Genomic DNA, 25,000 nt, shown 5'->3' with positions numbered 1-25,000 from the left:
TTGTGCCCACCCTTCCAGTACACGCTTTTGTACTTGGATAACGGAGATAATGATGCTGGACTTGTTTATGAAAAGAGCTGAGATTCAGAATTTAGAATGCTTCTATATATGAACTAGATATAATTAATTTCTTTCTGTCCTTACATGCAAAATTCTGTAACAGATGGACTAGTATCATTTGGCAAATAATTCATCTGACGTTTCCCTCATCAATCATTAAACAATTAGTACAATTCTTCATTGTGTAGTCAGCTTTAAATCCTATTTTGTTAGATGTTTTCACAGCATACCGATGGGATTGGTTTAGATCCACTGCAATCAATGAGGAGCCTGACTTGAACAGGTGGGGAGTCACGCCGTGTATTTTTATGCCAGATGATCTGAAAAGGTAGAGTCAGAATTAGGGAGTGGGGCAAGTCGAGGTTCATTGTAGGTGGGCAGGGTCTCGCTTCGGGGTGTTTTTCTCGAGGTGTCCCTCTGCATAAAGCACAGACACCGGTGAAAGACGCACTGTGTAGCTCTGGCTGCAGGACGCTGTGTGGGAGGGTGGATGATCAGATGAGCTGTGAAGGAGCACAGCACCGTGGGCTCATGCTGAGTCCACCCGAACCTCCCCTTCCCTTCCTTCCCCTTCGGTACTTGAGCGCCGACAATTTCTTGTGTTGTGGAGAAGTTCCATGATGTTCAGTAGTTTTCTTCGTGTCCAAACTACTTGATGTATATTAACACCCCCCCACACACACCCCCAAGACAGTGATTCCCCCCCCATGTAACTGTAAGACAAAAGTTTGAAAAAGCTGACCTAAATGAATCCTACCGGCTCATTAAAGATCAGCAACCGATAATTATTTTTTTTTTAATAGTCCCTTGAATTTTTAAACCTTGGAGTTGGTAATGCCCATACTGTAGATGTAGGGAAATGGATATTTCAAAACAGGGCCCTAACTTTAAGAAGGGTGATTTGGATAAATGATTTCACTTGTCTTCCACCTTTTAATTAAAACTACTGTGGCACAGACCGTGTACTTCAACAGATTTCTTTTAATGAATTACATTAGGTGCTGCTAGCTTTCAGGGTACTGCTCCAGATTAACTCTCCTTTCTAGGACCTCCTCAACTCTTTGCCATATCATTCATACCGAGAACAGCCAGCTTGCTTTCCCTTCTTCCCCTCTCTTTATTGCATCAGTATGCATTGCAAAACCAGTGGCTTGTACATCCTAAGCTAAGATAATGAGACCAATATTAATTCCACTACAGCTGCTACAGGCATGTAAATGAACCTTTCATCTGTCCAGCAAAGCAGCTCTGAGACTTGCAAAGAACACCCAGGCTAAGCGGCAGGAGCAGTCAGGGAGATGGCAGAGGTGAGGGTGAAAGAGGAGGGTATGCTAAAAATGGCTGAAATTCAGATGTCCTGAATTAATATTTCCTACTTGAGTCAATGCTGCGATTAGCCGCTGCATTAATTATCGCAAGGACATTTTTTCCTGTTTGTCCCTACTGATCGGGGTGTCGCAGTCGTCCTGTTAGCACTTAAAAGGACACCACATGAAGCCCCTCGTACGATTTCTTAACGCGTTAGCTTCCGTCTCTGCTAGGGGCCGTGGCTTCTAGGTTGTGTCCACATCGTGTAAAGCAGGTTAGAGCAGGCTGATCTGTCTAAAAGCAGTAGAGTGGTAGTAGGGCAGTGTATGGCCTAATTAGCTCTGCCTCTCAGCAAAGCTAATTAATCTAGACACAGTGTTGTGCTGACATGACTCTGTTGCTTTGAGTTCTGGCAGGAATTAGTTTGTGGGTGATGTGGCTCAAGTGGCCCCGATCTGTTTATTTTTTCCACATGGGTCAGGCATTGCCTAAAGAAAAAATACGTACTACCACTTGCATAAGGATGGGAGGCAATTGTTGACCCTCCACCTTATATCATCTCTTGTAATATATTTATGTTACCAATGAGCAGAGGCTTTCCAGAGCTCTAGAAAGTAAATAATTTTTTGTTTGTTTGTTTTAGAATTGGATTCCCTCTATGTAATAGTGCAATAAGGAATTGTCTGTGTTTATAATAACAGGAGATTGAATAACTGCATTGTTGGAGAAAGCTAGACCCGTTCAATACGTACCTAGTATTTCTGCTTTTCAAACGTGCTTACTTCTAGTCTTCTTCTGTACAGCACTTAAAAGCGCGTATGAATGGCTTCAGCGGGGTTTAACCATATGTTAAAGGTAAGCGTATTTTAAATGCTTTGCTGAATTGGGGCCTTAGTGGAAGCAATACGCAGAACCTTTTGACAAACATCTGATTTCTCTGAACTCAAGTGGTCCATTATTACAGGTTTGAAATCTACAGGGCAGCAGATGATGTGTGTAGAGAAAATTACAGCGAGACCTGATCGTTGTAACACAGTCACTTCCCTGCGAGCTGGCTCAGGGGTCCCTACGCAGGATGTCGGTTCCAACTAAGTTTTGTGCTAGTGGCAGCAACAAGGAGATGAACTCGAGTATGGTTTTGTTGGGATCTTTTCAAATAAAAAGCGCATTTGGAATAGTTTAGTATAGTTAAGCCAGAATAAGCAAGGACTCAATTTGGCAAGTAGTCCTAATCTTTGATGAAGTTCAAATTCAAATACCCATTTTCTTCAGATGTCTCTCTTGTAGCTATTAGGCTGTTACAGCTGTTCAATGAGCTCTTCTTGTTATTAATCCTTTAGGAAATGGTGCATTTTAATGGAATGGTTATGTGAAGGGATGCCTTGGAGTTTTGGGGGACTGATCTGAGACTGAATCTGAAAGTTCAAGAGAGAATCTTTGTTGTTAGTGTTAGAAAATAGAAGAGCTGAAGCGAATTTTGCCAAAACAGTTGTGGTAGAATTTGGAGATAATATGGAACACGTCATGGAAGATGTTCCAACTCTTCAGAACTCCAGACCGGGGGAGTTCTGTCTCATCCAACCGGTCATTCCTCAGTTGACATTCCCTTTGTTCCTGGATCCTCAGTAATCCAGGAGGTACATGATCATTTTCAGCGTTCAGTGGGATGCTTGGAGCCAGGAAACCCTGGAAATGGCTGGTGCTTTGACGCCCACCCATCACATTTGCCTGATGAAAGTCCGGCAGAGGAGGGACCTGACATTGGTTTCTGCGTTCGGGATCAGATTTTTTAAATGGGAGGGAAAGAGCTTGGCTGTTTCTTGGCCTTTTTAAATTTTTGCTTTCCATTTTGGTCTTTTTCAAGACAACAACTGATTTTGACAACTGGTTTCTTTTAATTGCTGTATTTTGTGCCTGCTGTGTAAGCTGCAGTGCTTGCCTCCACCCCTCAAGGGGAGGAAAAAAGAGAGTCCCTGGAATTGTTTCTGCTGAATCTCTGTACTGTGACTGGGACAGACCAAAGCAGCTCCTGAGGAGCTATGTAAGGGGCTTGCCTAGATGATAAGTGTAAAGACGAGGTTCTGTATTTGATTTTATTAAAAACCTGTAAAACCCAGCACAGTTGTGAGGGGCACTTCTAACCTCTCGGGTAAATAAACGTGTTAACAGAAGATAATTCCTTAGGCGTTGCAGGTTTTGGGGTATCTGTAATCTGTGTTTAAATAATAGACTAATAATAATAAGACTGCCTTTTCAGAAGTATTTCAGCCTTGGTAAATAGAAATTTTTATGTAAGTGAGAAAATATTATTTACTTATTTGATTTTGTCTGCAGAAGGAGTTTTCCTAGATTCTTGTGCGATTCTGTGTTTAGTTCCGTGATGAACATACAGGTACTGAGCAAGCATTGTTGAGAAGAGTTGTGTTAAACATTTCTCAGCACAGTATGTGTTTGCTTTGCTGAAATTCAAGGACTTTATTGATAAGCTAGCGTTAGCAGGCCAGCCAAGGTCATAGGTGTCTTGTGCCACTTTCTTTTGAGTAAGGAACATCTCTTGAGGTTCTCTGTGCGCAATCCGTGGTTTACACTCCTAGATGCGAGCACAGCATAAATCATACCTAACTAGCTGCAAGAGAAAAACCTTGTCCCAGTAGGAGGAAAGGTGAGAACAGACAGGGGAGGTAACTTGTCAAAACGTAGCCAGAAATAGAAACCAAATTTCCAGGTTCATCCCACACTGTCTGCTGAATGATATTATCTGCTGTGTTTCTTCCTGTACTTTATTTCCTCTTTTTTTTTTTTTTTTTTTTTTTCCCCCAGATTAGTGCAGGTCAGCATTTTTAGGGCATTTGTAATCGTAATCACCACTGAATGTTGATTCAAATAGTTATGGAACACATAATTTCCTATAGTGGATTCTTGCTTTTTTTCCCCTGTCAAGGTATTTGTTGCTAAGCATAATCTTGAATCGCTTTCGTGCTACATGAGAATTTCCCCTCAAACGATGGGCTTCTAGAGCCTGGCAAACAGCTGCAAGGGTGGGAAGTAGCATTAAAAGCGATGAGGTTTTCAGAGGTGTCTGTGGTAGCTGAAGGTGCAAGCGTTCTAACTAAATAAAAGTACCTCCTTGGGCAGGGATGGGAAGAAACTGGCTACAAAGATATCCCCCCTGCCCTCCAGCCCTTAGCTGTGTCCTTTGAGAATGGATCAGAAGGAGTTTTGCCAGCTGCCAGAGCATGCAGCCAGCCCCCTTCGCTGAACGGCTTTCTTGGGAGGGTCTTGAGCATCGCCGCTTCACGCATCGGGTGCTCGCCCTGCCTGACAAAAATCACGAGGAAGTTCAGCCCTGCAGGGACCAGGTAAGGCAGCCCTGCAGTTCAAAGGATGAAAGAACTCATCACTGTTGAACGTGAAACCTGCCAAGTGCCGTTTGCTTGTGAGACTGAAAATCAAAGATGCAAAATGAGATGATCAGACGCTGAAGGTAATCTGGGAAAATAATTCATCGAGTGTCCCTCGTTGTCAGCCCTCTGATGAATATGCCCAGTGCTTAAATAATGTGGCACCCTAGGGAGGCATGTCTGCTATCTGGAGGGTGTAGCCAAGAATGTAATTTCCTTTGCTGATTTGAGAGGTAGGGGCAGCAGTTGTGTTAGCTGCAAATAGCTGTGGGGGAAAAAAAATCAGTTGAAAAATACAGTTGTCCTATCAAGGGGGAGAAAAAAAAAAAAAAAGGACTATCTATGTTCATTTCAGGAGATGATTCTGGAATCCTCCACTCCACTTTCTCCTTTCAGGTTCAAGTACAAACCCACATTGCATTATTTAGATAAGTATTTAATTCCTATGGTATTTACCTAGGTACGTAATACAGTTTAGTGCTTCTGTACTGAAATAATGCAGAGTTTGATCTGTATGACACTTTGACTTTTCTTGATTTGAGTTTGGGGTCGTTTTTCTTTTCCCCCAGAAGATTGTAATTTCCAGGAAATTGATGTTCTATAATCTAGCTGTCCTTAAAGAGCAAGTACTTCTATATTATGGAGGTGTTCTGAAGATAAATAGGAAAATATATTAATTTGTTAAGTTAGAATAAAAATTAGTGCCTTAAAAGTGGGTGCTTCCTGACAATGCACATATCTCACAACAGTCTGACAAATTTATTACATGTGAAAATATTCTTAGGCATTTTGTGCAGACTGTCTAAAGGACCTCAATAAAAATAACCCCTCACAACTCGCCCTAGTCTTATAAAGCAGAAACTAGGATAGAAAAATGAATAAAGAATGAATAATTGGCCTCTTGAGTATAATGATACTGTCTGTTTCTAAAGGACATTTGCTTGTGTTAAAATCAGCCTTTTTTTCTCAGCAAAACCAAGACATTTCTGTGGCACTAAAGAAGGAGTAATTGCCAAAGTTATTTGTGTCACAATAACTTATTAATCTGGAAGGATGAAGACACTACCCAGAGGTCATGTATGACCCGGTAATGAGACCATCAAGCATCACCATAAATAATTAAACCAAGACACATTACTTGAGAACTTTTTTTCCTTTTCCCCTTCCTCAGGCACCTTGAAGTTCCTTCATTATCTGTATAACTTGTATTATGGGAGCGTTACCAACATACAGACCTGCAATTTTAATCCTTCTCGGAGAATCCCACAGTAGTTGTGCCTGGAACTGGAAGGGATCTCTAGAGATCGACCGGTCCAAGTCCCCTGCTCAAAGCAGGATCAGCTATAGAGCAGGTTGCCCAGGACTGTGGCCTCTTGAGTTCTGAGTATTTAAAAAAAATGGATTCTCCGCAACCTCTTCCAGTGTTTGAGCACCGTAAAAAGCTTTTTCTTATGTGTAAATGCAATTTCGCATGCTTCTATTTATGCCCTGTGCCTCCTACCCTGCCTCGGGGCAGCACCGGGGGTCTGGCTCGGTCATCTTCGCTCCTTCCATCAGGTACTTACACACAAGATTCTCCTGAGCCTTCTCTTCCCGAGGCTAAATAGGCCTGGCTCTCTGGCTCTCCTTGGCTGATGAGCTTCTGATTTAATCTGCTCTTTTTTTCTTCACATTTCTGGTTTCAAGCAGAGACCAAAAATTAATATTGACATGGTATAGAACCGTAACTTGCACCACGGTGTACTCGATTTACCCCTCCATAAGAATGAGCAGCTCTTGGGGGGAAAAAAAAATAAATTGGTGAAATCTACAGGGAAGACCAGGGATTGTGCATCGTGTGTATCCAGGCAGTGGCAGACACCTGGGATATGCGGGAAGGGCACGGAGATGGGCTTCTTGGCCTCCTAACCAGGTCCTCTTGTCGCGGCGAGGAGCAGTTGATGCAGTACCTTGTGATTCAGCGCCTTGTATTAACCAAGATGACAATCGTCATGTCTACCTGAAAGGCATAATTAATCTGAAGTTAATTGAGTAATTCTGTATTTAATCTGTTACAAAACAGAGAATCCAATTGACTTCCTGAACCAATCAATTTTATTTTTTTTTGTTTTCTCTCCCTCTCTCATAGTGCTTTTCAGGAGGGGGTTCTTTGTCGTTGTTTTTTGAAGTGTTGTCCAAATCCACTTTGGTTTCATCTGCAGCAGATAGAGGCGGTGCCCTCCATTACCACTGTGGAGAGGAGACCGTGGAGATTTCAAAAACAAGCTCCTAAGGGGTTTTGTCAGTCTGTCCCTTGTCATTGTTGGGATTAAAAAAAGCCATGCTGTAGAAGTCCAGCAAATATCTTTTCACCACCATTTAATGTGCTTGGTTCCTAAACAATTGCAATTGATTTTGTTTGCTCTTGCAAACACGAATTATCCCGTAATCATCTTAGCCTTCCAGCCATGCTTACATTGACTTGTTTGTGTTTTAAAGTGAGAAAATGCAGACATTGCCATGAAAATAAGAAAGGTTAGAGGCACAAAAAAGGCGGGTTTTTTTCGTTGTTGGCAGGATGTGCATCCACTTCAATTAATTGTCACCCTTATAGCTTATTTAGTACACTGCATGGAGCGAGGTAAGTTTCAAAATTAAATAAATGACCTTTATTTTTGCTTTTGCTTGTGGTTTCTGCTAAATGGCTATTTCAGGGTTCATCAGTGACAGTCTCTTAGACTGTGTGATTGCTTGCTTTTACTCAAAACAAGTATACACAGCAGAATACTAAAGGGGACGGTATTTTTCAACTACAATACATATCTTTACAAGCAAGGCTTTGTGGCTTAGTTCAGTTTAAGTCCTGGAAGATGAAATTGTACAGACAATTACCCACCATTCATGAATAACAGAGCATTTCCTCTGACAGCCGCATATATAACAGGGGCGAGGACTGCTGGTACTTTGACTCCCTTTTCTGGCTAATGTGTTTTACTTTTTAAATTGCTTTATCCCCATTTTTCTGTACTCTTTAGATTTTTATATGGTTTGCATTTCTACTATTCAGTGATTCAACAGTTACTTTTGACAACTTGTGCTTCTTTACTCTTCTGTCCTACAGTGCATATCTATGCTTGCCCATTTTATATAAATTTCTTGAAAGAGTTGTATGGAATATTTTAGCTTGAAACCAAATTGTCTGATCTGTAGCTAGTTATCTTGCAGGAGATACAAGGCTCATTCTTGAAGGGGGATGAATCCCAAGTGCCTTTCTCGTGGGTGATGATACAGCCCGCGGCAGGTGAACAGAGGAGGGGGGCAGGGGCTGCCCTGCACGCAGAGTGCTTCAGCGTTCTGTCCTGGAAGGTTCTGGTGAAGGTTTTGTTGTACATGGGCCTTCCAACGGACTAGCACGTGTCGTAGAAATCTAACACCTAGTGAAAGCCTGCCGGCCGCTGCTCATGTTTTAAATGGGTCCTGTGTCCAGGCAGCTGTCCCAACCCACACTTGCCTAACATCCGAAAAACCGCTAGGGTCACATCGAGAGGCGGTCCTGCTGTGAGCTGCAGATAAAAGCTTGCAGCAGCACGTGGCCTATTATTTGTTTTGTACACTTGACAGATCTCTAGGAGGGCTTCACCAGAAAGCACGTGCTGCGGAGGACAGTGGTTATGATGGCACACCCGCAGAATCCTAACCCCAGGTGGGGAGTAAGCAGCAGGAGTGGGTGAGCTTCTTCATGACAGTGTCCTTAGCAGTGAGAGAGAAAATGCTGGAAAGCCTGTGCTGAACCAGGTAGAGTTATTTCTAAACAGAGTGAATTTTTCCACTGCTTTTTTGAAGACATGGTGGGGCAGGGTTTGTTTGTCATGAGCCGCTCTGGATTTACTCCTAGATAACTCGAGTCAGGATTTGGCCTGAGTTGTCTTCAAGTGCGTTTCATTCGTGATGGCAACATTCAGAAATGCAGATGAGTGGTTCAGGAAATCAGCCTTAGGTTTTATTTTCATTTTTGTTACGAAAACATTTGGGGGACTTGCAGTAAGTCCCTGTGCATTACTGTAGTGTTGTAAATTAAGTGGGAAAAAAAGTTAGATGAAGTATCTCTGCTATATAGTGCATTCAGTTGTTTATTTCAAGTGTAATTCATGCTTCTACAAGAGGCTTCTTTGGTAACTGCTCTGAGGAAGAAAGGCTTGATATTGTGAGGTGCTGAGTGCCCTTGATGTCAATCGGGTTTAAGTACGCTCAGCCTCTGGAGAGCGTGCTCTGGACAGGGCTTTAACCTCACTGATGATAGCAGTAATAACAAGTGGCAAGGCAAAAGTTTCCTGTTGGTACACTTGGTATTTCTTTCACATTTCACGTCTCCTGTGGGAACTTTCTCAGCTTTTTTTCATGTCCCCGTTTGTAATGACTGGTCAAGCAAAATAGGTTTTCGTAAGGAAATTTGAGAGAAGCTTTGTCTTTTAGGACTTGCTTATCATACGCAGTCCTTAGGGTAAGCTTGCTTATATTTAACTAGCTAAGAGTAGGGCAGTCTTATTGGAAGAATATTGAAGCTAGAAATTGCAGCGCCTGTAACATAATGCTCCAGAAGGGGCCCAAATGGTATTTTCCCAACGACTGACAGAAATGGTCCGATTGCTTCTACATCCTCTTTTTCAGCAGCCAGTGGTAGTAACTCCTGTAGGACACAATGTGCTAGGTAAAGGATAACTCCCTCCATTAGGAGATGTTCCTTCTGGCACCCGTTAATAAAAGATTGATGTACCTAAGAAGATCTAGCCCCCTTTCAAAACGTTGGATATAATTTTGCTCTTTACTAATTTTGAAGGCATTGGCAATAACGGTAAAGTTCCATGCCTTTAGAAATAAATAAATCTCAATTTGCAGGTTAATGAGATCCTGTGGCCGTAAATTTCACTGGTTAACAGTGTTAAATAAGAAAGAATATAGAATTATAGGATCAGATTGGTTGGGAAGGACCTTTAAGACCATGGAGTCCCACCGTTAGCCCAGCGCTGCCACGGCCACCACTAACCCACGTCCCCAGGCGCCACATCGACACGGCTTTCGGACACCTCCAGGGTGGTGACTCCACCACGTCCCTGGGCAGCCCGTCCCGGTGCCGGACAACCCTGTGGGGCAGGAATTGTTCCCGACATCCAGCCTGAACCTCCCCTGGCACAACCTGGGGCCGCCTCCTCATCCTTCCACTTGTAACCTGGGAGCAGAGACCGACCCCCACCTGCCTCCACCCCCCTTTCAGGGAGCTGTAGGGAGCGAGAAGGTCCCCCCTGAGCCCCCTTTTCCCCAGGCTGACCCCCCCCAGCCGCCCCCCATCAGGCTGGTGCTCCAGCCCCTGCCCCAGCGCCTCTGGCCGCGCTCCAGCACCTCCGTGTCTTGGTGCGGAGCCCAAACCTGAACCCAGGATTCGAGGGGCGGCCACACCAGTGCCAGGTACTGGGGGACGGTCACTGCCCCGGTCCTGCTGGCCACGCTATGACAGATACATTTCCAAAACCTGCTGAATGATACTTTTCCAGGTGAATCCCTGAGCTGAGACAGGTTGCTGTGGGTTATTTGTGGTAAGAATGGTCACTTCCCCCCCCCCCCGCCGCCCCAAAACCCTTTCCTTTGTTTTTTCTACTTACTCCTGAAAAATGTGGAAATAGTTAAAATATTTTACCTCCACTTGATTGCTATTGTGCATTGCACCCATCGGCTCTGTTTCCTACTTTTCTGTGGGAGGAGCAAGTTTGTTTACCTCCACCGCTTGCTTTTGTAATTCATATTATTAGCACCTCAAACAATGCTGTCTTTTAAACTGTCTGCGCAGCAGTTGGTACTCTTGTCCATGATGCTGACTTCTAAATGCCATTGCAATACAAACAAATAATGTTATACTGAAATAACAATCATACATATAGCAACGTACAGAGAAAGTACTCTGGAGCTTGGTGTGCTTTCGTGCCCGCAGTGAGGTTTTGCTTTGGGTTGAAGCCTCTAGGCTGCACTGCAGTCTGTGGAAAAAAAAATGAATAGCACCATTCTTCTGTAGCCAGAAAAAATATCCAGTAGGACACCTACAAGTGCCACAAACACATGAAAGTTAGTGATGTTAAGGCTGCGTGCTTGTCAGCTTTGGTCAGCAGGTATACCTGCCATGATGACATCAGTGGGCACAGAGAGAGCGGGATCAGGAAGTTTCCGTGCCACGCAGCCTTCAGCTGTCATTCCGCTCTGCTGTACCAGGTGGGAAGAGAAATTACTGGTGCAGGAAAAATGACTAGCGGCAGCGACTGGATCCCAGTGGCTTCTACTAATATTTTTGGAAGGGGAACAGCTACAGGCTGCCATTCTGTCTTTCCTGCGGAAATGAAGGAATATAAAAGGAAATTACCTTTGCATGGATTCTGAATGCTTCGAAGAAACAGACTTCATACTACAGCTGGTGCTTGGGAGGGCAGCTGTGGGCGAGTGACAGAAGCCTGCCTTGGCTTAGGGCTGGACTCAGACTTCAAGGTCTTTTCCAACATAAATGGTTCTGTTTGGGGTCCCTGCACCCACACTAGGGCTTGAGCAGCGGCAGGCTCGTAGGACTAGCTTGCTCTTTTGCAAATCATCCTCAGTAGCTTGCCCTTCTGTCCTGTCGTTTAAGCACAGTTCCACCAGCTGCCCACAGCATGAATGTACTATACTGATGCGTACGTACAATTTCAGTGTTTAGTTAGATAAAGGCCAGTATTTTCCTACTCCTATTCATCTTAGTGGGCAAACAACCTGGTGGTAACGTCTGTGGAGTTTAGGTGTCTACCCTCTTGATCATCTGGGTCATAAATCTGCTAAGTAGATTGGAAACTTCCTTTGAACAGGGTTTGAGGAGCCTGAGAAGTAGGGTGACAAGGGGAAAAATTTAAGAAAGCATTTCTAAATTCCTGATCAAATGAAAACTGTAGCAAGGATTAACACCTATGGTATTCCAGGCTGTAAATGTCAGATGGAATAAACACAGACTAAAAAATTCCTATTTTCAGGGTACTTCCTGTTTCAGATATACTTGTGGAGAGATCCAATTAAATATCAAAATAAAATCAGTTGGAATCTTTCACTTAAATGAGAATTAACTGTTGTCAGCATCTGAAGAGTGTTGTTTATTTACCCATCTGGTCATTCAGAGTTCTGGAAGAATGGAGCTTCCTGAATGCTGAGCATTTTCTTTTTCAATTTCAGATTCCAGTTGTGGGTACTTCACATTTGAAAACCTGTTCTTTCATGTGAGAGCATCATGTGAGGAACTTCGGTCCTGCTTGACAGAGCTGTTTACTTGCTGAACATGCTGGCTGGTGCCTGATAGAATTACACACTAAGGTATGTATTTAATTCACCCTAAAAGTTCCAGGTGCTTAGTTTATACAGTAACTGATGCTGGGAGGGATTTCTGGACATCTGCAGTCCAGCTCCTCCTGTGCACAACAGTTGCACTAGGCCAGGTTACTTCAGCCCATGCCCGGTCTGGTTGTGAATATTTCCAAAAGTAGAGATTCCACAAGCTCTATAAGGAACCTCTTCGAGCATGTGACCACCCCATGATGAAAACATCCTGCCTTCCACCTAGCTGCTGTTTCTTGTTGCTGTGACTTGCATTCATTGCCTCTTGTTCTACCACTGTGCACATCTTTTTTTTTTTTTTTTCTTTTCCCTGTGGCTGATGGTTAGTATGGTTTTTAACCTACAGTATTTAATGTAGTCCAGGATTAGGGAACTTGACTGTGTCCTGCAGGGATTTTTTTTGTTTGATTGCAACTTGAGGGCTTGGTTGGCCTACAAGAAGGGTGGTCATGGGTAAGACATGGATGGAGTGTGAAAAGGTGCTGGTTGAGTTCAAAGTCTGGAACAGATATTTTGTGAAACTTTGGGCATGTCAGTCCTTCAGAGCTTCAGTTCTTTGTCTGTCAAATTGGGAGACAGTCACATTCCCTCTGCATCTTTGTTTAGCTGCTAAGTTCTCTGTTAACCGCATATGTGACACCATGTGTACAGGTAGGGGAACATTATTGCTGATTGTATATGCTGCTTTAAAACTGACAATACTTTAATGGTGTACAAACACAGTCAGGAATCCAGAAAGGGGTTTACTGTACACTGGCTGTAACGTTATCAGCCAAATGGCGGTGGTCATGTATTGTTGATGATTAGACACTTAGCACATGAAGAGTTGAAGGTAACTGGCGTGTATACGTGTATACGTTTCCATCAGTAATTCATAGGATGTTAGAGCCTCAGCGTCAGAAGTTGTACCTCTGCACAGGATGACAGCCTATTAATGAAGTTGCTCCAGCCATTACACACCAACTGCTAATTTATTCAGAGTTTACTAGCAGTGGGGAGAGAGGGAGAAAGGAAAACCCAAGGTCTGAGTTCAGTAGCCCTTGAAACAAAGATGCATGCTAGCTTTATTTGCAGCATTTGATTTCTGAGTTGTGTATCTGTTTCAGCCTTGGTGAACGAGACCAGATTAAAAGGAAGCAAGTGAATGCAGCCCAGATAAATTGACTCGAAGTAGGCCTTATCACCGAATCATTCCACTGGAGCTGAATGTTAACAAAAGTAAGGCAGTCATGTGTTCAAGATGATATGGTGAAACATGTTCTCATTTCCCTAAAAACCCACCCTGAGTTTGTAGCTTTTAATCCTGTGATTTGAATTGTTACTGTTGGCTGGTTCACGTATCTCTGTAGTGAAGGCTGTTACCCTTACAGCAGTGCTCACCGTGAGTTAAAATGTATTAATGAGAAAAAGATACGATGAAATACTGACCTGTTTCGCTAGCTGCTATATGAGCAGAGAAGCAAGACATGGTCATTTCTTGTGTGTCTTTATTAACTGGTGTATTCTTCAAAAGTTCCTAACTTCAAAAGTTTAGGAAACATGGGCACGAAGGATGTGATTTTTTAGATCAGCTTAGCTGTGCTAGTACACCTCTTACAGATGCTCTGTCATCAAAGAAGCCGTGTGTCATCTTTACAGGTTTGTGACAACCCTTCACAGCAGAAAAACCCAGAAGGTTCAGGAGTCTTTGTGGGTCAGAAACCGCAGAAGCAGATTTTGAGTGGATTTGGCTCATGCTGCCAGTCAGGTATGAAAGAGATGATTACTTTGGAGAACTGAAATGCATGTGTGCACACACCCTCTCTGTCTGACCCTGTCCTCCTGCGCCTGCTGCTGGGCCCACCCCCCAGCGCTCGGTTTTCCAGGCAACTCTCCTAAAACAAATTAGGTAGGCAGGGTCTGGTTTGTCTTTTGTTCTTAACTGACACTCATTTTCGGATTCATTTCAAAACTCAGTATGGGCACCTTAGAAATCACGAAAGTGTGCCCCCCTAATTATTGTTTTGCCTGTAAATTGCATTGAAGGAAGTCATGTTTTGAAAGCCTTGCCAATTAACTTTACACAGGTGTCTGCAGTCCTCATTTCGGCAGCGTTGTGCAGAGTACATGTTAAGTAAAATTTGATGTGCAAGCTAGTTCATGAAATACATACACCCATCTACATATGTAAAGATTCTGGTTTAGCTGTGTATATACATTACTAGTACACATCAAATGTGGACACATCTGCTTCATTCAGAATGTGCCAGATTAGCTTGGAGAATTTATACACATTTTTAGCCCATAGAATTTGCAAGCTCATTTTGAATGCAACAACGTGAAGATCTTTACTTGAAAGCGGAACAGGCTAATTGGAGGTGTCAATAACTTCCTTTGGCAATGATGCTGAGTAGTTGGAGAGAGTGACTGATGGGGCAGTGGCGTAGCTGAGGCCAAAGAGGGCAAAGCAGGTGGCATTGCAGGGGAGGAACAAGACCCCAGGTGTCTGTGCAAGAACAGGCTGCGTGCAGTGGTGTTCCATACTGGGGGCACAAACAGAATCTTCCCTCCATCCTCACTGGTGGGAAATACAAACATTTTCTGTGTCAAAGACTTTGCTTGTTTAGAAGCAGTGATGCACCCATGATAAGATCCTCTATTCCAGGATCTACTTGGACTCACAAGAGGGAGCGGGGTTGCCTTTAACAAGGAGTGGGCAGTTGCGACAGCGCCTGCGTGATAATGGGTACCTCCTCACCCTGCATCCCAGAGCTGGGAGGAAATTTGCTTAAAGGTGCAGTTCCCAGTAACATTCGACTTGTAGCTCTAACAGTCTCTTAATGAAGTGTATAGTCAGTCCTGTGTTGACTAATTGTCCAGCTGGAATGGTCTCTTACTTCTCGTTATTTTAATTAAATATCTTTCTGCCTCAGTAGCACTTGGGGATTACAGGAAGGCTTCTACCTACTCCACAAAAAAACCCCATTGTCAGTATTTTCTTTTCCACTTCACCCGGTGCACCACCCCCTCAGCTAATGTGGAGGGTGGTTGAACCGTTGAGGTTACAAATGTTGATAGCACTGGACATCTTAAGTATCTTTTGGCTATATATGATGGATATATATATATATATGTGTGTATATATATGATATGGCTATATCCTGCTGCCAGCAAATTCTGATACATCATCTTGCAAACTCTTTGTTAGAGGTTTGAACTAAGGAGTTAGCATTTGGGTAGAAGAGCGAGGCTTGCATTTGAGGAGGAGTTACGCTCTAGTTAATCTTAGGATATGCAATATCTGTATTTGGGCTGCCTGTTCATTTTTAGATTGGGTTTGCTAAGGCTGTTACGGGCTTTAAAAGCAATTAGAGCTGAGATTAGACATTTGTCACTAAGCAGATAAATGTATAAAGAAAAATAGTTATTAGATGTCTGAGAAAAAAACGAAATTAAAAAAACCTCTTAATTAAATGAAGGGGAAATGCATCTTGGTGCAGATGCTATGCTTGTGAAGAATAATGGCTGGAAAAAAAGCTGGAGAGCATCTAAACCCAGTATTTTGGCTAGGGTAGAGTCCAGCTTGTCCTGGAGTGTTATCTGTCGTCTTGGATGAGATGCAGAGGCTGAAACTGGGATCACCACGGCTGACACAATCTAATTCTATGCTTTGAGCCATATCAACCTTCACAGGTATACTGAAAAGCAAAAATTCTTCAGTTAGAGGCTGTGTCGGGGTTGTCTCCTTGGTTGCACATTGGTGGAGCTGTGGAACGTCTCAGCAGGTTACATCGACACCTGATAAAAAAGGAGATGGTGGGAGCAAAGGCTTGTGCGTGACTGTTGTGACTGATGCAGGGTTGAGGTTGGTTGGGGAAGACACTGATGCAGGGCTCCTGCTGAACAAAGACTGTCCTGAAGAGCTTTGACTCTTAAATCTCTTTGGTAGTGGGGGTCGTTAGCAGCAGCAACCTGCGCAGGCACTGGGTGGCTCTTCCGTCTTTTGTGGATTTCAGATGAAGGCTACTCGTCTCTATGAAATGGGTTATGAAAAAGAAATTACGGGTCTGTTGTGGAAATATTTGGGGGAGGATTCTTGGTTTATATTCTCTCTGGGTGACGGTAGTTGTGCTTTTTGTGCCTGAAACCTCTCAGACTATCCCATAAGCCTAAATGATTTTGTAAGGCCTTGAAAATGAAACTTGACTACAACCTGATGGCTGAGTACATCAAGGGGAAATAGAAAGTGCTATTTGCTGCCTGAGTCATGAGCTTTGCAACGTGGATCTGGCAATACCTTGGACAGGCCCAAACACCTCTTAAGTTTGCTTATTTTCCTCATGTCTTTCTCACTAAGGAGTACTTTGAATAAATAGAATGTGCAGGAGCAGTGCAGACCTTAGAGGTCTCCGTAGGCAGAAAATCAGAAATTGGCCAAAGAGCATTAGCTTATTTCCTTCCAGCAGTTCTACCACTGAGGCTACTAGGAGAAGTTACTCAGGGCTGTAAATTGCCAGTAACTGAACTGCTGGTACTACAGGAAAGCACGGAGGACGTTCTTCTCTTCCTTGTAGGCAGGTTGTGAGGGCTGCTGATGGTGGTACGTTTTGCAAAGTCAGTGTATGATGTAAATACCAAAAATCTCACAGGACAGTTTGGGTTGGAGAGGACTTTAAAGCCCACCCAGTTCCACCCCCAGCCACGGGCAGGGACCCCTCCCACCAGCCCCATCCAGCCGGGCCCTGGGCACTGCCAGGGATGGGGCACCCACAGCTGCTCTGGGCAGCCCGGCCCAGCCCCTCGCCGCCCTCACAGCACAGAATTTCTCCTAAAATCTCATCCAAGCCTGCCCTGTTCCAGTTAAAAGCCGTTCCCCCCATCCTGTCCCCCCACGCCCTTGCACACAGCCCCCCTCCAGCTTTCTTGCAGCCCCTTCAGGTGCTGGGGGGCTGCTCTAAGGTCCCCCCGGAGCCTCCTCTTCTCCAGGCTGCACCACCCCAGCTCTCCCAGCCTGCCTGCACCGCAGAGGTGTCCAGCCCTCTGAGCATCCTCGTGGTCCCACAGCTCCGTGTCCTCCTGACGCTGGGACCCCAGAGCTGGACGCAGTGCTGCAGGGGGTGGTGGTGGTGGTGGTGTGTCTCACCAGAGTGGAGTTATATTAGTTATTGTTGTTAATTTTTAAGTATTTGTGTATGAAAGCAAATTGGTAGGCTGAAAGGCTCAAGGCTAAATTTCCAAGCATACTTGACAGTGTATATACGTATATACACACACATATACATGTATTTTTATATATATATAAAAAATAGTCACAACTTACTATTGATCTAATACTTAATTAGACATGTACAGAGCCATGGTCCTGGAAGAGAAACGGTAGATCCCGTGGCACACGAACGTACTAGTATGGATAATTTATCTAGGTAACTCTTGATCAGGTGGCAGGAAACTTTGCCAGTTGGATGAGGATCAACTGAGCACTCAGAACATTTCAGGTTTCCCTGAGCTGTGCGCAGAGATCTTGTACCTCTCGCCACTCCAAAGAAATGGAACAAAACCACAAACAGGCACTTTCATGCTCCTCTCCTCTGTGAGGTTTTTTACCTTTTAGAGTCACTTATTTAGACTGATTAAAACTTTCCCATTTCTTCCTCTTTGGCAAATGTTCAAATGGTTTTGTTTTATATTTTATCAGAAAATGTAAAGGGGAAAAAAAAAAAGTGTAAAGGAAAAAAAAAAAAGGGAGAGTGGCCTTTATGCTGTTGAGGGAAAACTCGCTTGGTTTCAGCTCAGGTACTAAAGTTTTCTGGTTGGGCATTGGTGAAATTTTCCTTTAGTGTTGTGGGATTTTTATGAAAACAAAGTTATTTAAAACTTTTTGCAGGAACGTGGGGATTTGGTGTTTCTGTAAGTATATGGCGGTAGGACAGCTTATGGCAGTGCTGCTTCAGCTCTCGTAGGATCAAAGGATCCAGGAAAAGGCATCCCCTGAAAATCAGAACGCTTTCTGTTGCCATCACTCTCCTCAGTTCACACTCACACTTGGCAGAGTTTCAAATGGACTCTTCCTGGAGAATTATCAATACAGGTGTAATAACTGCACACTTTAGCTTTTACCTTTATTAGGAAATTATATCATGAATAAATATGAATGCTAGCTAAAGTGATACTGACTGGAATGCAGATGTGGTTAATAGAGATACGGAAAAAAGGACTTTCAGCATCATTATGATAATTAAGTTCTGAATCTTGTTTGAGGGAGGTGTGCGTTGCAAAATCAGCGTACCATGTAAATTGGCCAATTCAGAATAAAAGTAGTGATTAGTTAATGGTATTTTTCTTAGGGAAATCAGTCTCTGATCTATAGATAGCAACAGATTCTCTTAACAGGACACACAAAACCAGGCTTGTTATTTAGAAGCTTTGGGATGTGGCAGTCTGGGTGCGGATATGGCGGATGAAAAGTTGGCTTCTGCAATTGTTTTGCAGATTATTTTTTTTAAAATGGAATTGAAATACTGTGCCCATTCTGTGCCGCAACCTTTTTGCTCTGAAGAAAATCCTGCAGACCCAGGCACTGGGGCCAGGCAGGGGTGACTTTATTTGGAATGGATTGCAGGGGCAAGCAACGGTCTTTTTGTCTGAGCCAGGAATAAGGAACTAATATGAAAGAACTGAGAATCTGACCTTGAGTTTCATGCAATTTTCTTTTTTCTTATCGAGTGGAATTAGGAGTAGTAGTACACAGAAACCTCAGGAGGGATGGGCTGTAAAATGCTGAGCAAGGTGTGCTTTAGTCATAATGGGAATTATTTTTAAAATAATGTAAAAAATAAGTAACACATAACGGTTAGCTCATGACAGACTTTAGAAAAAGTACCATTTTGGCATCTAAGCTGAAGATCTGGGCAGGGGGGTGTTTTCCCAGTACCTGATGTCGGTGTAGCACGGGGGCAGAGGGCAGGGATGGGAGAGCGTTGGGAACCCGGGTTCCAAATGTGCGGGAGCAGCGCAGTGCTGCCCTCGGAGAGAGCGGAGTTTGCTTTGAAACCAGAACTGGTACGTGCGTGTGTCTGTGTGCGGCTCCAGCGAGGCTCGTACCCTGCTGCTGCTGGTTAATAGGGCTAACCAGACCCGCTGCCTCCGCTTCCCTTCGGCAGCTTTCTGTTGGAGCGGGTGAGAATTAATTCAAGCCCTAGGAAGCTAGCCAGACAAATAGCAGGAGGTGAAACGCTGGGGGGGGGGGGGGGGGGGGGTGTCATACCCCCGGTCATCGCAGCACCAGGGCTGTGCCTGAAGGCTGCCGAAACCCAGAGCAGTCACCGCTTTTGGAGGGGGGAGAGCAGTGGGGAGGAGAGGAGTTTGGAAGAAAAAAGGCGGCACTAATTCTGCAGCTTCGGTTCTGCATTTCATCAAACTCAGTATTTTTCTGACTGAAAGGCACTTAGATTAAAAAAAAAAAAAAAAAAAAAAGGAAAACCCAAGCTGTTTTCAGTATGTTGACGTTTGGATTTGATGCAATTAAATGCCTTTTGTGTGGATGATGGCTTTGAAGGGTTCCTGCCTCCCTCAAGCCTTTAACACGACTTTCACTTTTAATCTGCAAACATTCCTTTTCCTGTTTTCACCCTGTGAAGACAGGAAAAGAAAAAACAGTTGAGAATTTGCCTGAGAAAAATATACGGGTCAGGTGGATTAGAAAAAGATCAGGTTGCCCGATAACCAGGGAAGAGGTGGGTTTTTTAGTGTTTTACGTTGCCTGCCAGAAAATCCACAATATAAACATTTAATAATCTGGGGAAGGCAAAAGGGTCCGGGAAAGGATGATGGTGGGCAAGGCAATACTGTGTCTTTAATTTTCTTTTCTGAAGGAAGAAAGTCTGCATAGCAATGACAGGATCACTTGTTCATGCCTTTAATGTGTGATCTGTTTTCTCCAGTGGAGGGCACTCAGTGTATCACAAACTAGAACATTAGCACCAACAAGCTCCGAAGCATCATCACTCTCTGGAAAGCCTTCTGAATTAGACAAGAGCTGCCTCTCAGCACAGCTACAAAACACTTTAAACCTGACCAGCTAAATGGAGAAACCTATCCTGCGTAGCTTTTAAACTGGGGGTCTTGCACAGCGCGGGAGGCCTGCCTGCTTCAGGAGCTGGGGAGCTGGAGGATGGATTGCTGTGCCTGGGAATGGCAAAAGGCAGCAGAATGAGAGATGCTAGGTACCGGGAAAGATTTTTTTATTTCTCCCAGAGAAGTTGGGTTACCTTCATTGTCTGCTCTAGCTTTTACTTGCAGATTGCCACTTAATGCTGATGGTTCTCTGATGACTTACACAATGGCTCTCAGAGCTTAGAGTCCCTCCCTACCCCCCCCCCCCCCCCCACACTCCCCCCCATCCTCCGTCCTGTCTTCCCCACCCCCAACCCCTTTCCCTATCCTTTCCCTTCCTCATCCCCAAAATTCTTGCTTGTCCTCTCTAGGGAACTTTGTGTGGGTTACTGGCATGCACACTGGATGGCGGTGATGTGAGTGGCAACCGTGCTGTGACATGAAGATTCTGATGGTTTAAAGAAAAGAGACCAGTTTTAAAAAGAGAGAGAGAGGCAAAGGGAAAGCAAAAAAGGGAAGAGAGAGAAGAAAACAGCTGGAGAAAGGAGAAGGAGGACGTTTGTTGATGACAAAAGGATGGGTAAGTGAACTTACTTTTCTTGTTTGTCTGTTAGCACAGCTGCAGCTGTATGGTATATTTTTCAGTTGGATTATTAGCTGTTTAGGAGGGGGAAACAGCCTAAACAGCAGCAGTGCATTCCTTTGCCAGGTGACTCACTGTACTTGCTATTGTATTTTTAGAGCATGTATTTCCCCCCCCCAGCCCCCCCCAGCACATACACACCTTTCCTCCTGCAGTGGTTTTGTATGTAATTAATCTGTAAATGCATGCACCGAGTTAAGGACTGTAGAGAGTACGTTTGCTGGCTGTACAACCCACCCACACACCTGCACACGTATAGATAAGTACATGTATGCGTGAGGCACGCTCACACAAAATTTCTTCTGGGTTGATAATTCATATTTGTTGAGCCTGTAGCGGTATTGTTCAGGCTGTCAGAAAGGACTGTTAACACTTTGCAGTATGTGGGAAGCAAAGGGGAGGGGGGGGATTTTCTTGTATAGGTGGTTTTGAAAAGGCTTCTTTGGTCTTCGAAAAGATGCCACTGATGTTGCTGCTAGATTTCCAGCAGTCATTTGCCAGTCTTATTTTTTTCAAGTGTGACAGGTTTATTTCCCTCCTTCCTTCCCCCCAGCCCCCAAGTCTGTAACAGCCAGAACATATTTCTAGCCGGCTGCTGCTGGCACATAGGCAGTAGCACAAGATGAGGATTTAAATTAAAAATCTAACCATTAAAGTGCAAGGCAGAGGCACCTAGTCAGGAGCATTTTAGATTAGGAATTATTTTGCAGATTGACCCTTGGTTTAAAATTGGGTTAAATAACTGCAGCACAGGGTTGGTTTTGTGTGTGTTCTAAATCTTAAAGTAATTACATATTAAGGAGATACCATCCCTTAAAATATTTCCTGTTGGAAGAATGCATTTTAATTCGTAGCAAGATTGCAACTCTGGACAGAGGCACCAGTCCTAGAATTATTACAGGCTAAGGAAAGTGTGCGTATGTATGTTGGGTTTTCTGACAAGCCCTCCGCCCCCTTTCGTAATTATTCAAAGAATGTGGAAAATGTGCCTGTCCTCACGTAACAGCATTGCTACTATATGATAAATTTGACATCTCAAATGCAACACCTTAGAATCAGTAGACCTGTGGAAGAGAGAGGGGGAGTTGAAATAGAAATGTACCCCTTTAAACTTTCTGCATTTTGCTGCGGCCAAGGCAGTGTTTATGTGTTGAAGTATTTGTGTGCATATTTTCATAGGGTATACAACGTATATACAAAATAATAAATGCTTAGGTATTCACAGCTACATGTAGATAACTTTAAATGAATATGTGTTAAGACCGTGATTCATTTGAAAAAAATATGTCTTCCACCATTATCTTGGCATTGGGGTCCCATACTAGCATCATACGGTATACTTCTCCATATGGTTGAAGTTTGTTTCTGTGCATCTTTTTCTGTATTTCAGGTACATAAAAACAATGAGTGAGCCTATCTAAACCTACTCTTAAAAGCAAATCAGTTGGTGCAAAAAGTAAAGCCTTTACTCAGTGCCTAATTTTACAATAAATGCAAGTTTTAAAGATGGATCAAACTTCATCATAAGTAGATTTCTCACTTTTTGCAGTAATATTTGGAGGAATTGGACTTGCAATTGCTTTTATTAAGGAACACGTTTAGCAGCACATAAATTCCAGAGGCTTGGGCTCATTTCCTTCCCAGCACTATGGAGCATTCAGCACAGTGACTTGACAAATATGTTTATTGTTAAAACCTCAGCATCTAGCGATAAGGATATACCAGCTACACTGAGAGATGATGTACAGGAGAAAAGCGAATAGGGAACAGGCTCTTGGTCCTCCTGAGGGATCATAAATCACACAAAAGTAATTGAATAACAAGAGTAGTACTGGTGATGGTGTGGCTAGGAGAGATGGCAAGCCAGGAACTCAAAGGACAGGAATTTACACAACAGAAAGCGTGAGACAGGAGGCAAACAGGTTGTCTCCAAAATCCACTGCTTCGCTAAGGCTTTATTAGAAACCCCATTGACGGTAGTAATCTGTTGGCAATTTGTTTTAATAGCTTTACAATGCACATTTGTTTTCTTTTTAATATTGTAGGTTTCCATTTAATTAAGCAGCTGAGAGGCATGAGTGTGTTGTTAGTGCTACTTCCTATGGTGCTGTTTGTTATGCTTGCGGGGGCTCAGCGAGCTTGCCCCAAGAACTGCAGATGCGATGGCAAGATTGTGTACTGCGAATCCCATGCATTCAGAGACATCCCTCAGAATATTTCTGGAGGGTCTCAAGGCTTATCGTTACGGTACAACAGCATTCAGAAGCTTAAATCAAATCAGTTTGCGGGCCTGAATCAGCTCATATGGCTTTATCTTGACCATAATTACATCAGCTCCGTGGATGAGGATGCGTTTCAGGGGATCCGCAGGCTGAAGGAATTAATTCTGAGCTCCAACAAAATTACCCATCTGCACAACAAAACGTTTCACCCAGTCCCCAACCTCCGCAATCTGGACCTCTCTTACAACAAGTTGCAGGTGCTGCAGTCTGAGCAGTTCAAGGGCCTTCGTAAACTCTTGATCTTGCATTTGCGGTCTAACTCGCTGAAAACCGTGCCGATCCGAGTTTTCCAAGACTGCCGAAACCTTGACTTCCTGGATTTGGGCTACAACCGCCTGCGGAGCTTATCCCGTAACGCTTTCGCTGGCCTTTTGAAGTTGACAGAGCTCCACTTGGAGCACAACCAGTTTTCTAAGATCAATTTTGCCCACTTTCCACGCCTCTTCAACCTCCGCTCGATTTATTTGCAGTGGAATAGGATCCGGTCTATTAGCCAAGGTTTAACGTGGACTTGGAGTTCCTTGCACAACTTGGATTTATCAGGAAATGACATTACAGGGGTAGAGCCTGGAACCTTCCAGTGCCTCCCCAACCTGCAAAAGCTGAACCTGGATTCCAACAAACTCACCAACATCTCTCAGGAGACCATCAATACGTGGATCTCGCTCATCTCCATCACTCTGTCCGGAAATATGTGGGAATGTACTCGAAGCATTTGCCCTCTGTTTACTTGGCTTAAGAATTTCAAGGGAAATAAAGAAAGCACTATGATATGTGCAGGCCCTAAACACATCCAGGGTGAGAAAGTGAGCGATGCCGTGGAAACATATAATATCTGTGCTGAAATCCAGGTGGTGGTTACTGAAAGATCATACCAGGCACCCAAAACCCCCCAGAGACCCGTCTTCATTCCTAAGCCCACCGTTTCCAAACTTGAAAGCAATCAGCCAACTTCTGTTATGCCGAGCCCTTCCGCAGACCTCCCAACGCCTGGAGTGGAACCCGAGTACGAGCACGTTTCCTTTCACAAAATTATCGCTGGGAGCGTGGCCCTCTTTCTTTCCGTGGCCATGATTTTGTTGGTTATCTACGTGTCGTGGAAGCGCTACCCAGCCAGCATGAAACAGCTCCAGCAGCACACGCTCATGAAGAGGCGCAGGAAAAAGGCCCGAGAGTCTGAAAGGCAAATGAACTCCCCTTTACAGGAGTATTACGTGGACTACAAGCCAACAAACTCTGAGACCATGGATGTATCGGTTAATGGATCTGGGCCCTGCACGTATACCATCTCTGGCTCCAGGGAATGTGAGGTATGAACCATGATCCTCCTAAAACCATTTCAGCTGCTGGGAAGGAGAGGTAAATGTTTGAAGCTCTTGAGGTGTCTCTAAACACTAGAAAAATTAATGAGATGATTTTTTTAAATTTTTTTTTTTTTTTTTTTTCTTTTTTTTTTTTTTGCTTTTGGGTTTGCTTCGGTATGAAAGGTTATCTCATTAAATAACAACGGTCAGGGAAGTGGCGGTGATTACTTTGAATAATTCAGACTTATAAAAAAAATGGGTTTGGTTGAAGTAAACAACTGTGATAAAGGCATCTAGAGTGTCATTGTCCTCTAGGTGCTGCACCCGTGTTATTAGCCATGGCTACAAGAGAATCCGGTTTTTAAGGCATGGGTAGGAACAGAGGAGCTAAAGAGACTTTTCTGTTTTAAGAATAAATATGGAAGCTGCTTTACCCCCAACCCGACGTCAAATCTTGAGGGGCTTATGGCCTGTGTAAAAACAACACCAAAGTTTTTTGCATTTTCTGTCTGATTCGGGAGTACACCGGGGGGGACG

At 43.8% G+C, this 25,000-nt stretch overlaps 1 protein-coding gene across 3 annotated transcripts in view; it reads left to right on the top strand.

Annotated features, from left to right (window-relative positions):
* The first annotated feature begins 20,111 nt into the window (after nt 1-20,111).
* LRRTM4 (leucine rich repeat transmembrane neuronal 4) overlaps nt 20,112-25,000 on the top strand; it is a 221,715-nt gene continuing 216,826 nt past the window's right edge. Inside the window, exons 1-3 of one of the 3 annotated variants that reach the window (XM_040618130.1) lie at nt 20,115-20,344; nt 20,606-20,814; nt 22,923-24,469. In XM_040618130.1, the coding sequence (XP_040474064.1) occupies nt 20,811-20,814; nt 22,923-24,469 (1,551 nt within the window). In that variant the 5' untranslated portion in view covers nt 20,115-20,344; nt 20,606-20,810. Of the gene's footprint in view, nt 20,815-22,922; nt 24,519-25,000 lie in introns of all 3 variants that reach the window. The other 2 variants (XM_040618132.1, XM_040618131.1) reach the window with 2 other exon arrangements.

The sequence above is a fragment of the Falco naumanni genome, chromosome 19 (assembly GCF_017639655.2).
Source record: "Falco naumanni isolate bFalNau1 chromosome 19, bFalNau1.pat, whole genome shotgun sequence".
NCBI lineage: Eukaryota > Metazoa > Chordata > Aves > Falconiformes > Falconidae > Falco > Falco naumanni.
The sequence above is the reverse complement of the archived record's forward strand: the minus strand, read 5'-3'. Positions and strand labels throughout refer to the sequence as shown.